We start from the raw sequence: 12,865 nt of genomic DNA, 5'->3' as shown, positions 1-12,865 counted from the left end.
GTAATTCAGACATAGTGTGGCTTGTTGAAAATATATAAAGCTGCTCCATAATCAGAGCAGTATTATGTACAAGATAATTCTATTAGATTCCAAGCATCATACTATTTTTCTCTTTTACAGTCTGACTGAGACCCTAGTCACTTTTTACTGATCTCATTTAGTTTCTGTGTTTGTTTTTTAGTTACACTTCAGAATTTCTAGATGAAAGGTGCTATATGTCTGTGTAAAGCAGTCAGCTGAATAAACTATATTTAATGTTTGTGCTGTGGAATGCTATATTTGTATTTCAGAACTAAAAACTTCATTTTTTTGTTTATATAAAAATGAAAATGTTCACATAGTATATAGCACACTGTTGCTTGAGAAATATTTTCACAACTGCCTGTATAATAATTCGTTTTTGTAGTATTGTAATTATCCATGTTATTGTAGTAATTGCATGTCCAATACTTCTGTGATTTTGAGGTTTTTTTTTAAAGCTGTGCCATTTTAGTTGGTTTGCTGCAATTTTAGAACTTATTTACTTTCTTTGTAGACTCTAGAAATCGCTGCTTTTGTTTTTCTTTATTGGAATAGTGAACAGACATACTAAAACACAGCATGTTCTTAATTAAATGCACCAAACTGGCTGAATAAGAGGTCTGCAACATTTTTTTAAAAATATATTGGAAGGTTCCAAGCATTCAAGTTAAATTAGCATTCACCTCTTTGTTCTAGGGTCGTGTTTTACCCAGTTTAGCCCTGTCCTGCGTAGAAACATAAAAATAAATCCAATCTGTCTGTGGAATGGATCTCCAACTGCTAGTGAAATAAAACCTTATAGCAAAATAAGAAGTCATGTTTTAGAAGTGTTCTAAACAATAAAGAGCAATTTTTAAAACGTCACCTGTAAATAATTTTATAGTTCTGATGATGTAAAATATTATCTGCATATTAATCATTTTTCAATTCTAAACTTTTCCTGCTAATCAGACCTGTTGTAGATCACTGCTGGGGTTTTGGAATGAGAATTACAGAAATATTTTTATTGTGAAGCCTTCTTCACAGTGTATACTTTTACAAGCTCTTGCCTAATATTTTATATGCATACGCTTACATTGTGACCTGTACTCCTGTGAGTAGTCCTGTTGAAATCAATGAGACTATTTGCACAAATAAAGATCTGTAGATTTTGGCCCAAGGACAGAATTACTGTAAACAGTGACTTGGAAAATGTGTGAGTACAAATGAATCTTGTTACCTGTTTATAGCGCTCACCAGATTTCATGATTGTGCAGCTTACTATTCTGAACAGCCCTGATGGTCATGCTTATCCTCTGTTCCAGCAAACCTACTTACATCAAATATCTTGACAAAGCAGCTTTGAGGAAAATAAAGGTTCTAGTTTGAGCTATTGTTCTTTTCTAGTTCAGCTCTGTTCTCTTCTTCCCCTGGCAGTCATGGTAACAGCAGTAGCTGGAGCAGTCTTGGTTTAGAAGGAGATATGTATGAGGAGAATTTATCCTTTCCAACATCAGACAGGTTGGTCGAGTCCAAAAATTTAAACAGATAGGTTCCTCATAATTAATGCATGAAATCATCACTTTTGAAGATGAGGGATACAATTAATGTGTTAATCTGATACATTATCAACGTGCTTTTTTCACTTAATCATGACAATGAATTCATACTGAATGGATAAATTCTGCTGTACTAAAATGCAAATGTCTAATTGCAAAATGAAAAATACCTTTTGTGCATGTTCTGCTTTGCTAGTCTATAAATCGTTCATTTGCTTTGTCATGCAAACAAGAGAGCTTGCTTCCTACAGGATTTCTGTTTTGTTTTTTCTTTTGCTTCAGCTTATGAAAACTTTTTAAATTATTTTATAGTGGGGTCTTTAATATGAATAATATTAAACTGAAAGAATGCAGTGAACTATTTTGTTTTTTGTAATGAAGCTAAAATAAACTTTCCTGCTTACTCAAAAGTAGAAACATTTTTTTTTCCTTTTTAAAATTCCTTAGAATTTTTTTTGATATTAAGGTAGGATTTCTTTATTAGTTTTTTTTAAACCTTGGGAACTTGTTAACAAACCCAATTGCAACATGAAATGGTGTAAGAAGCAAAGATGCTTTTTCATGGTCATATTCCTTTCTCTTTAACACTCATCACTGATTCTTAGGATTGGCTCCATCCATCGTGAATGTATTGGGTATCTGTTAATTCTTCGATATTTTATTTTTAAAATCCAGTGATGGAACAGAAGATAAAGATGAAGACCCCAAGGATGCTGTAGAAGGTAATGATGATTTCAGTAGAGGTTGCTGTAACTGACTTTTGTAATTTACATGGGTTATTTTTAATAATTATTTTGCTTTGGTAGTACACACACAGCAATGTGACAAGCCTGTAATACAAGGGCATTTACATAGTACACATCAAGTAAAGTGTAAAGGGATATTGTTAATCTAGAACCATTTAGGGTATGTCTACCCTGCATCTCCGAGGGAGCGTCCCAGCGTGGCTCTACAAACTTGCAATAGCGGGGATTAGCATCCTAAAATAGCTGTGTAGACGTTGCTTTGGTGTTGCTACTCAGGCTGGATCTTGGTGGGCTTGAGAGCCTGAATGACAGCCTGAGTTGCAACATCAAACCATGTCTACACAGCTATTATTAGCATGCTAGCAAAGCCCTGCTAGTGTGAGTTTGTGGACCCGGACTGGGAGGCTCCCTTCCAGATGCAGTGTAGATATACCTATAAACACTTTCTAATGCCCTTTAAACTATGGTATATGGAAAATATAGGTTACAGTGCTGTTCAGATAATATGTACCTTTATTCACCTAAGCCATTGAACTCTCTGTCTAGCTCATTGGAAGTGTAAATTCATGTGTGTCATCATTCTGTGGCAGATATTAAATACAGGTGACTTTAACATTTCCACAAGGACCATATTGAGTGCACATTGGCCCAGATTCTCTGCTGTGCTGTTTCCTTTTACTGAAGCACAGAATAGGATCTGTCAGGGAATTTGTTACAGCTCATTAATTCTGAGGGTAACTCTGCACTGGCTCCAGTGTAGATGTGAGCCGCCAAAGGATTTTACACCAGCAGAGGATAGCTAGAATACACCGTGCTCTGGGCATGCTCCTTCCCTGTCCCTGAGAAGGGCTACTAGGATGATCAGAGGAATGGAAAACATACTTTGAGAGGAGACTCGCGGAGCGTGGCTTGTTTAGCCTAACCAAATGAAGGCTGAGGGGAGATATGACTGCTGTATAGATACATCAGAGGGATAAATATGAGGGAGGGAGAGTTATTATTTAAGTTAAGCACCAATGTTGACACAAGAACAAATGGATATAAACTGCCATCAACAAGTTTAGGCTTGAAATTAGACAAAGAGTTCTAATCATCAGAGGAGTGAAGTTCGGAAACAGCCTTCCCAAGGGGAGCAGTGGGACCAAAAAATCGCCAGTTTCAAAATTGAGCTTGGTAAGTTTATGGAGAGGGTGTTATGACGAGCTTGCCTACAGTGGCATGTGGCCCATCTGTGACTGCTAGTAGCAAATATCCGCAACAGCCAAAGACAGGACACTAAATGGAGAGGGCTCTGAGTTACTACATAGAATTCTTTCCCAGGTGTCTGGCTAGTCGGTCTTGCCGACATGCTCAGGGTCCAGCTGATCACCATGTCGGCGTTGGGAAAGAATTTTGGGTCAGATTGGCAGAGATCCTGCCTTCCTCTGCAGCCTGAGGCACAGATCTTTTGCCAATTTAAGCTAGAGTAAATGTTAGATTCTCTGTAACATAAAGTCTTTAAATCATTTTGAGAACTTCAGTAACTCAACCAGAGGATATGGGTCTGTTACAGCAGTAAGTGGGTAAGATTCTGTGATGTATAGGAGATTAGACTAGATGATCATGTCAGTCTCTGCTGGCCTTAAAATCTATGGGTCTGGAAGCCCGGGGCCAGATGAAAGGGGGGCTTGTGTTAGAGCTGGTTATGACATCGCTGTGCCAGCTGATACTCCCATGTATTGGGAAGATGTTTTAGATGGGACCACAAGGAGTTTGCTTGCTGACAAGGCCTCTCAAGTGTGAAAGAATAAACCTCTAGTTAACTCTTTCCACTAGGGAGTGAATTTTGCTGCCCAACTTCAGAGTGACTTGATGTGGGGAAACATACTTTCTGATGTGGAATACAACCACGGTCTTCTGAAAAAATAAATTAGTAGATGTTCAGGAAAAATAAAGAAAGTTTGGCTTGCTATTAAGCATCTGCAAGAATCTGAGGGAGATGATTGACTAAATTAATCCTGCTTCTCCCATCTTTATCTACACAATTATCTTTTTAATAGCTAATACCTTTTGTGTAATGTAATCAAATTGTATTCTGCTCTGTAGGTATACTTCAGGGCCTTCAATAATAAATTGTTAAATTTCCTTGTGTTTCCTACTTGATTGAAAGAGCCTTAAATTGTAGCATCACCAAGTGGCTTATGAGTAAAACCGTTCTTGATCTTTAACTTTTTACATAATTCCAAAATGTTTTCTAGAGTTTAATATATTACTCTTTTATTATGGAATTTTGTTGTCCATTTTTCTAGTGCAGCTATTTCCATTTTACCAAGGTATCCACTCATCATTCAATGGAGAGAATTGTTGTTTATTGTAATTTTATTGCTTGCGTTCTGGTATCACCCAAAGACCACAATCAGGATTGTGACCCTTTGTGCATGCTGAGCAAACACACAGGTAGGATAACCCCTGCCCTGAAGAACATTAGAGTATGTCACAGTATGTATCATGTCAGTCACTAGTTCTGTCTTCTCTAAACTAAGAGATGGGTGAGGTAATATCTTTTGCTGGACCAACTTCTGTTGATGAAAGAGATAAGCTTTCAAGCTTATGCAGAGCTCTTCTTCTGGTCAGAACTCTGTGTAAGCGCGGAAGCTTGTCTTTCTCGCCAACAGAAGTTGGTTCAATAAAAAATATCACCTTGCCCACTTTCCAATGTGCTGGGGAGTGCTTGACCCCAGACTCCACCCCCACTCCTGTCCTTCCCCCAAAGCCCCCACCTCACCTCTTCTCACTCCTGCTCCACCCCCACCCGCTTCTTCCCACCCCACCCCTTCCTTGCTCCCCCTTCTACCGCCTGAGCCTCCTGCAGGCTGCAAAACAGCTGATTGCAGCGGGTGGAAGGCGCGGGGAGGGAGGGGGAGGCGCTGATCGGCGGGGCTTGCTGGTGCACAGGAGGCAGTGAGGGGAGCGGGAAGTTCCAATAGGGGGGCTGCCAGTGGGTGCTCAGCACCCACCATTTTTCCTCTTGGCTGCTCCAGAACACCCACAGAGTCCGCACCTATGACCTCACCCATTTTGTCTCTTTAATATCCTAGGACCAGCACAGCCGCAACAACACTGCGAACGTTCTCTAAGCTAATTTTATTTGAGGTACCTTTCCAGCTATAGGATTTCTGGGTGAAGGTCTTCAATTTCCTCAGTTAATAATTAGCATGTAATCACTAGGCAAGTCCATCATATGTAGACATGTTACCACATCGCTTTCAATCCATTTGAGTATCAGGGATTTTCTGAAATTAGCATTTTCCTCCTATGACATGTCAAGCTTCCAGGCATATAGCCAAATCATTTTTCCATTGCCTGCTAAATGTGTACCTACTATTAACGCTTGGTTTCCCCATTGTCGGTTACACTCCTTTCTTTTCCTCCCAGAGGGCAGGCAGTCCTCTTCATTTCAGGATCTCTCTTCTTCCTTGCTGAGCTTTGCCACATTGGTGTGAATTTCAATTAAATTGTGTGCTACAATAGAATTATATAAATTATAGGCTTTCATGGAATAGAAGCTAAACTGATATAAACTGTGTATTTTAATATAGGCATTTAATACAAATAGTCGTATATCTGGGAAGAAAGAATGTAAGCCATACTTAGAGGAAGGGGGACTGAATTTTGGAAAGCCGTGACTCCAAAAAAGGTGCAATGATCATCACAGATAACCAACTAAATATGAGCTGCCTTTGTGATGCTGTGGCAGAAAGGGCTAACATAATGCTTAGTTGTATTAATAGCGGAACATCAAGCAGGAATAGGGAGGTGGCTATTGCCTCTCTGTCTAGCATTGGTGAGATGACTTCTGGAATAGTGCGCCTAGTTCTGGTACCTATACTTTAAAAAGGATCTTGAAAAATTGGAGATGACTCAGAAAAGAATGGAAAGTATGGTTTGAGTTCTGGAAAAATGTGTGTCTCAGTGAAATGTTAAAGGAGCTCAGTCAACTTAGTGTTTGTATAGAAGGCTAAGAGGCAGTTTGATCAGTGTGTAATTTGTACAGAGAGAAGTTATATTATACTAAAGTGCTATTTAATCTAGCAGTTGAGGGTTTAACAACAAGCAGTGGTTGGAAGTTGAAGTTAGCAAATTTCAGGCTGGAAGTAAAATGCTGATTTTTAACTATGAGAACAATTAATCATTCAAACATATTACATGGGGATGTGGTAAATTTTCCATCATTTGGCCTCTTTAAATCAAGATTAGATTTCTTTCTGCCTTTAGGTATGCTTTAGTTCAGCCACAGGTTGTGGAGGAGTGATGCTTTCCCTTCCCCATCCCAGCCTGTGTAGGAGAATAGGACGCTTTCAGACCAGTGTGTTTTCTAATCTCTGCTACTTGATCAAAATATGTTTGTTAAAATGAGAGTTAAAAATCAGGTATTTAATATATACATTCTCATTAAATATCTAGTTCACCTGTCTCAAGAGTCTGCGGTTGACTTGCAGATTTGATCATTTGCATTTTATTTTTAATATTAGGTGTGGGGCAGGTAGGAAAGGCATTGCTAATAGTGAATGTTGACATGGAACCACATATGGTGGACCCCCAGCTGAGAACAACCCTGCAGTGGCTGGCAGCTTCCGAAACAGAGGTGTCTGAGCTTCGTTTTCATGACACTGCTACGAAGGAATTCATTCTCGTGAGTACTGCGCTGTTGCCATGTGATTGCAAAGTGTGATTAGATTTTTTTATAGTATTATCTGTTTCTGTTGCATTTGCCAATGAAGTATGAGGTATTCAGAAAAATTACTTAATTATTTTAATACTTAGAGAGAATGAGAGCCTGTTTGTCTCTGAATATAGCATATACAGAATTGTATCAAGTGCTCAGTTAACCATATATTTTAATGATTTATTTCATTTAAATTTAATCAAAAGCAGATAAAATATAAAAGCTTTCCTTTAACTGAATAGACTGCATTTTCAAGAATTATTTTTGCAGCATTTGTTTCAGTTAGCAAAAAATTGACCCTTGCCATTGCCAAGACGTTATCCACACAAGTGAACTTAAATTACAATTATTTGGTTTATATCAGGGATCGGCAACCTTTCCGAAGTGGTGTGCCGAGTCTTCATTTATTCACTCTAATTTAAGGTTTCGCGTGCCAGTAATTCATTTCACCATTTTTAGAAGGTCTCTTTCTATAAGTCTATAATCTAGAACTAAACTATTGTTGTATGTAAAGTAAATAAGGTTTTTAAAATACTTAAGAAGCTTCATTTAAAATTAAATGAAAAAGCAGAGCCCCCTGGACCGGTTGCCAGGACCCGGGCAGTGAGTGCCACTGAAAATCAGCTTGCGTGCCGCCTTCGGCACACGTGCCATAGGTTGCCTACCCCTGGTTTATAGCTTAGTTTAATATGTTGATTGTACAAATCTTATTACAGTTGTGAATGTACATTTATTAGCAACAGAAGAAAAAGTTACACTTAAAATCAAGTTTAAATAGAAGTTAATTTTCATTCCGGAGACTATTATAAAGCAAATAGTTAGTTTTTTGATTGTGTGTTTGTACACCGTGCATTTATTATGTAACCAAGAAGAATGAAGGTTAAAAGAAGCCCAGGGTTTTGCATGCTCCTTTGGGGAGAGCCAAAGTATTGTAAGGGAGACTAACCTGGCGATCCCTCCACTTCTGATAGGCTTTAGAAATGTGTTCCTCTTATTATGATTATGCAGTGACAATCACTCCTATTCATGATTAAATACTGTATTAAATATACAAATATGTTAAATTACAGGCTTGAGAGTCACCTTTGAGAAGACAGCTACCTTTGGGAAATAGTGGCTTTTAGCAAGTTTGGGAAATGTAACCACAAAATTAGTGTGCTATAAAAAGTGAATCATTTAATGGAAGCGTGGACTTCTTTTGTTTCCAAGTAGTGAGACTGGTAAGAATGGTGTCCTGTCAAGTGTTCTACTTTTCATGCTGTTGACATGTGAAGAGAGAGATTACCCCTTAACATAATGCCATTCATCTTAGAATGAAGATCTTGGCAAGATAATTTGTGATAAGTGTATTTATATCTAAGAAAGCATAAGACTACTGTGTTTTGGATCATTTCGATTGCTAGATGTGTTGGCATTTCAACCTAATTGGTGCTTTGTGAAGTTCAAGCAGCTAAAGCAGTTGTTTTGTACTGTCCCAGGAAAAAAGGTAGATGGAAAAGCAGGTTTATTTCTAAACTCTTTGTGTGGAAAAACTCATGTACTGATTTAAAGAACTCCAGAAGATTGCAGAATAATTAATGGGCATATTGAAAAATGTGTATTCAGTATTCCATTTCTTGAAGGTAGATAAAAATAATTTAAATGACAACATAAAACTCATATTTCTAATGAAAATCAAAATATTAGGAGTAAGAGTGAAGTTTATGTCTACTGTGAACTTGAAAAGGGATCTTATCAAGAGGATTTATCTTCTGCATTCTATTTGCCTCCATTAGCTGTGGAGATGTTTTCCAAATTTAATTTCATTTTCCTGTTGTGTTTGTCAGTTTCCTCAGTGCTTTAGGGATAGTTTTTCACTGCTCAATTGTCATATGCATGATTCAAAGCCCGTTCAAGTTCTGTGATAGTCTTTGCATTGAATTGAATGGGTTTTGGATCAGACCCTATGCTCCTGCTTGGGAATCTGTTTTGTTTCATCTATCATTCTTTCCCTTCCTTTCATACTTGTTTTATTATTACTTGTTATTTCAAGCATTTATATAGCACCCACGGCATGGTGATGGAACCCATATAAATGCCTGTATTTATAGTAATAATTCTTGTACCGAGTGAACATGAGAGTCAGGGAAAGATCAGCTGAATGGTAGAAGCCTCTGCATACTTAGCACATCTCTCTTTTACCCTCATATCTTTACCTACTCTGATTTTCTTAGGTGTCAGACTTGGAGTACTAATACTTGAATTCTCACAGGAAGGGATCTAGATGAGCTGGTGTTAGAATAAATGTTGGCTGAACGTGCATTTATCTTTAGATACCTCTTGTATTTAGAGGAACACTGTAGAAAAGAGGTGAATATTCACTCCTAAACATTCAGGAGAGCGGCAAGACAGTACATATGGCTTATCCATATGACACTGCCATGTCTCAACTTTAAGATGACACTGAATTGACACATTCAGATGCAACATACAACTTGCAGGTGTTACATTCCCAGACCACGGATGGTCTTAAAACCTGGACTTTATTAAACTTAGAATAAAACTCCAAACTAACACAATTTGTGCAATCCCCACTCCAGCACAGTCTCAGTAGACCACACCTTGTTTCCCAATTGTGTAATCATTAATCTCTTCGGCAGAGCTCCAAACCCCTAAAGAGATAGAGCAATAGATGTAAGTGACAGGGCTCAGGTAAACATAATCCTGGCATGCCATTATGAGTGCTACACTGGGAGGTAGTGGTCACACAGTCCAGAAAGCATCAGAATATGGACTGACTATTGAAACCAGATATTGTATATTGCTTAAGCTTTCCCAGTACCTTATTTTGAAGTGGGTTGAAATATTTGAATTACCACAGGTAAAAAATTAGAATACTGTAGTAACATGGGTGAAATCAAATGGGATAACAATGAGGAGTCAGAGGATATACTGGGGAAATAGAGGGCCTCTCACAGATTTGTAACCTTTTCATGCACCATGTGAGATTTATGCTTGAACTTAACTAACAGACAACGACCGGGTCAGTCTGATCCAATAACACTTATCTTCATATGGTTTGAAGCAAGGTAGCATCAGTGTCATTTCTGGATAACTCAGAAAACTGTCATCAGAGGATTGAAGGTTTGGAGGATGAAAGATTTTCCAAAGTGATTCTTAAAATTTCATTTGTTCTTATTCATCTGGGCTTCATTCCTGTTATAGTTTGTGTAGACAGTTTATCCAGAGCCCAACTTCAGAATCAGGGCATTATTCTTAATTTTGAGGTTTCCTTAAAAAAACAAATAAACGAAACCCCTTGATTCCTGTGCACAGTTTCTTCATCTGTAAAATTGGAAAATGCTGCTTATCTGGCTTCTCAAAGCACTTTATGTAGTACTGCATAAACGCTATTGTTGTTGTTTATTATTTATTAACATTATTTCATAAAATCATAGACTATCAGGGCTGGAAGGGACCTCAGGAGGTCATCTAGTCCAACTCCCCCTGCTCAAAGCAGGACCTAATGCCCAACTAAATCATTTCTTCCAGATATGATGATTACCTTCCATAAAAACATTTTTAACATTCCCAACAAACAATCCCATATATTAATCAGTAAACACCAAGCATACTGGTCCTAATTCTAGGACCTAGAGCAGGGGTAGGCAACCTATGGCACGTATGCCGAAGGCGGCACGCAAGCTGATTTTCAGTGGCACTTACACTGCCTGGGTCCTGGCCACCAGTCTGGGGGGCTCTGCATTTTAATTTAATTTTAAATGATGCTTCTTAAACATTTTAAAGACTTTATTTACTTTAAATACAACAATAGTTTAGTTATATATTATAGACTTATAGAAAGAGACCTTCTAAAAACATTAAAATGTATTACTCGGCACACCACTTGTGAAAGGTTGCTGACCCCTGACCAAGAGTAACTCCTTTGATTTCAATTCTTTCAGTGAATTAAAAACACCAAACTTCCAAACTCTGTACATTTCACTTCTTTATTTTGTATTTATTCTGTTTGCTGCTTTTGTGCCTATGAACAGGGCCCGATTGTGCTAGGTTCTGTACAGTAGTGGTAGAGTAGTAGTATGCAGTGTAGTAGAAGTTCCTGCCCTGAAGATGATATGATATAAATAAGATTTAAAAGTAAACAGGACAGTGTTTTAACCCCACAAGGTCTGTTTATAAAGAATATGATGTAATTGTTTAAATACAGTATTTTTGGGGGGCTTGGGGGGAAGTTGTGGGCATACAAGCTGATTTTCAAAAATGGGTGCCTAAAATTTCATGCCTCTAAATCCTTATTTAGATACTTAAGTTACCTACTGTTCAGAAGTACACAGCACCGTCCCAACTTGAATCCTAATGTATAAATAGAAGTACTTCTGAAATAGCCCTCAGGTGAGATGCCACTGAATTGAAATTGACAATCCTTGACACCAAGAGAACAGAGCAACTCCTACTAAAAGGTCTCATAAAATCTGAACATATGACCTATATCCTTCCCCTTTTGGGCTTACTGTCTTGGGGCTTGTCACAGTGAATTTAAAACACATTAGATCAGGCCCTTAACTAATTAAAAAAAGGGGAAAATAATCAAATTTTTGATTTAATAATCAAATTTGTTTTTTTAACCAGATGATAACTCACTTAATGAAAACAACTCATCTCCGTATCATGCACACTTAATAAAGCTACCATATCCCTTTTCTGTAAACCCAACAAAGAGCCCATTATTCTTAACACTTGCTACCACTCATTAAATGCAGTAACAGGAAGCTCAAGAGAGTTCTGGAAAATGCACAATTTTAAAAAAAGACAGTGAGCAATATAAATAGTTTTAATAAACATGACAGTCATTTATAGAGGGAAAAATAATTACAACTGCTGACTCAAAGGAACAAAATTGGACCTAACTATTATAGGCGTCCTGGCCTCCATCCACCCATTTAAAAATTCCTCATTTCTGCTTGAGTAAACTGAAATATATAGCTGTTCTGATGACAGTAGGAAATTGACTAGTCTGATGAAGAAAGTATGGGCTTGACCTTTGAACCCTGAATTGAAACAATAAGATTTAGAAGAGCCAGTTGCTGTCTTTGCGTCTTTGTTTTATTATATTTTTACTTTCCCAGTATATGAATTCCAAAAACTGATAAAGCGTTTACAGTATATTTTTACTTAGTCACTAGAAAATAATCCTGTTTAAGAACATCAGCCAAATTTATGTTTGGATTATGACAAATGAGCAGCCTCACTTCTGGAATCTTCATGAAATAGTGTGGTCACTCTCTGCATTATTTTAAATCTGATGCCCAGATATTTTTTAGATAGTTTAGTCAGTTTTTGCATGTATATGTGCATCAGAGTTGTGTCCTTGTAGGATTCTATAGGATATACCGGTAATAAAAAACGATACAATTAAATAATTCTACAGATTTAAACAGTAATTTCTTAGAATGCTGTTGGCTTCTTTCTGGTTGAATTCTGTAGGAATTTTACATGAGGAATTTCACTCCGGTTAGTGCATTAAAGAGAGCACTCCCTGCTAGAGCAAGTAGTTGATTTTCCTATTTGTTTTTCTTTTGGGGTCTGAAAAGGAAAAAAAAAATCAGTTTGGTTTTCTTAGCAAAATTAAGAACTGAAGTTTTTTTTGGTTTGGGTCAAATGAACCATTTTGTTTGATCAGAAACTGAATTTTTGTTTTGTTTTCCGTACCTGGCTGTTTTTATGTGGTTTTCAGCCTGTTTGTTTATTTTGGGTTTTTTTTTTAACTGAGCTAAATGAACTGCTGTTTCAAAGTGAAAAGTCAAAAAATGTGTTACAACTTTTTTTTAAACCCCCCCCCCCCTTTTTTTTGGTTG

At 37.5% G+C, this 12,865-nt stretch overlaps 1 protein-coding gene across 9 annotated transcripts in view; it reads left to right on the top strand.

Annotated features, from left to right (window-relative positions):
- Nucleotides 1-12,865, top strand: part of AKAP11 (A-kinase anchoring protein 11) — a 63,962-nt gene that overhangs the window by 45,525 nt on the left and 5,572 nt on the right. For 4 of the 9 annotated variants that reach the window (XR_005597078.1, XM_039532741.1, XM_039532722.1 and 1 more), the window contains exons 9-12: nt 1,438-1,521; nt 2,235-2,281; nt 4,594-4,617; nt 6,817-6,977. Coding sequence is in view for 7 of the 9 variants with exons in the window: in XM_039532741.1 (XP_039388675.1) it covers nt 1,438-1,521; nt 2,235-2,281; nt 4,594-4,617; nt 6,817-6,977 (316 nt within the window). In the remaining 2 variants the exon portion in view is untranslated. Of the gene's footprint in view, nt 1-1,437; nt 1,522-2,234; nt 2,282-4,593; nt 4,742-6,816; nt 6,978-12,865 lie in introns of those variants that run through there. The other 5 variants (XR_005597095.1, XM_039532730.1, XM_039532715.1 and 2 more) reach the window with 5 other exon arrangements.

Source organism: Mauremys reevesii, linkage group 1 (assembly GCF_016161935.1).
Source record: "Mauremys reevesii isolate NIE-2019 linkage group 1, ASM1616193v1, whole genome shotgun sequence".
Taxonomy (NCBI): domain Eukaryota; kingdom Metazoa; phylum Chordata; order Testudines; family Geoemydidae; genus Mauremys; species Mauremys reevesii.
Note: the sequence above shows the minus strand (reverse complement) of the source record. Positions and strands in the feature narration are given on the sequence as shown.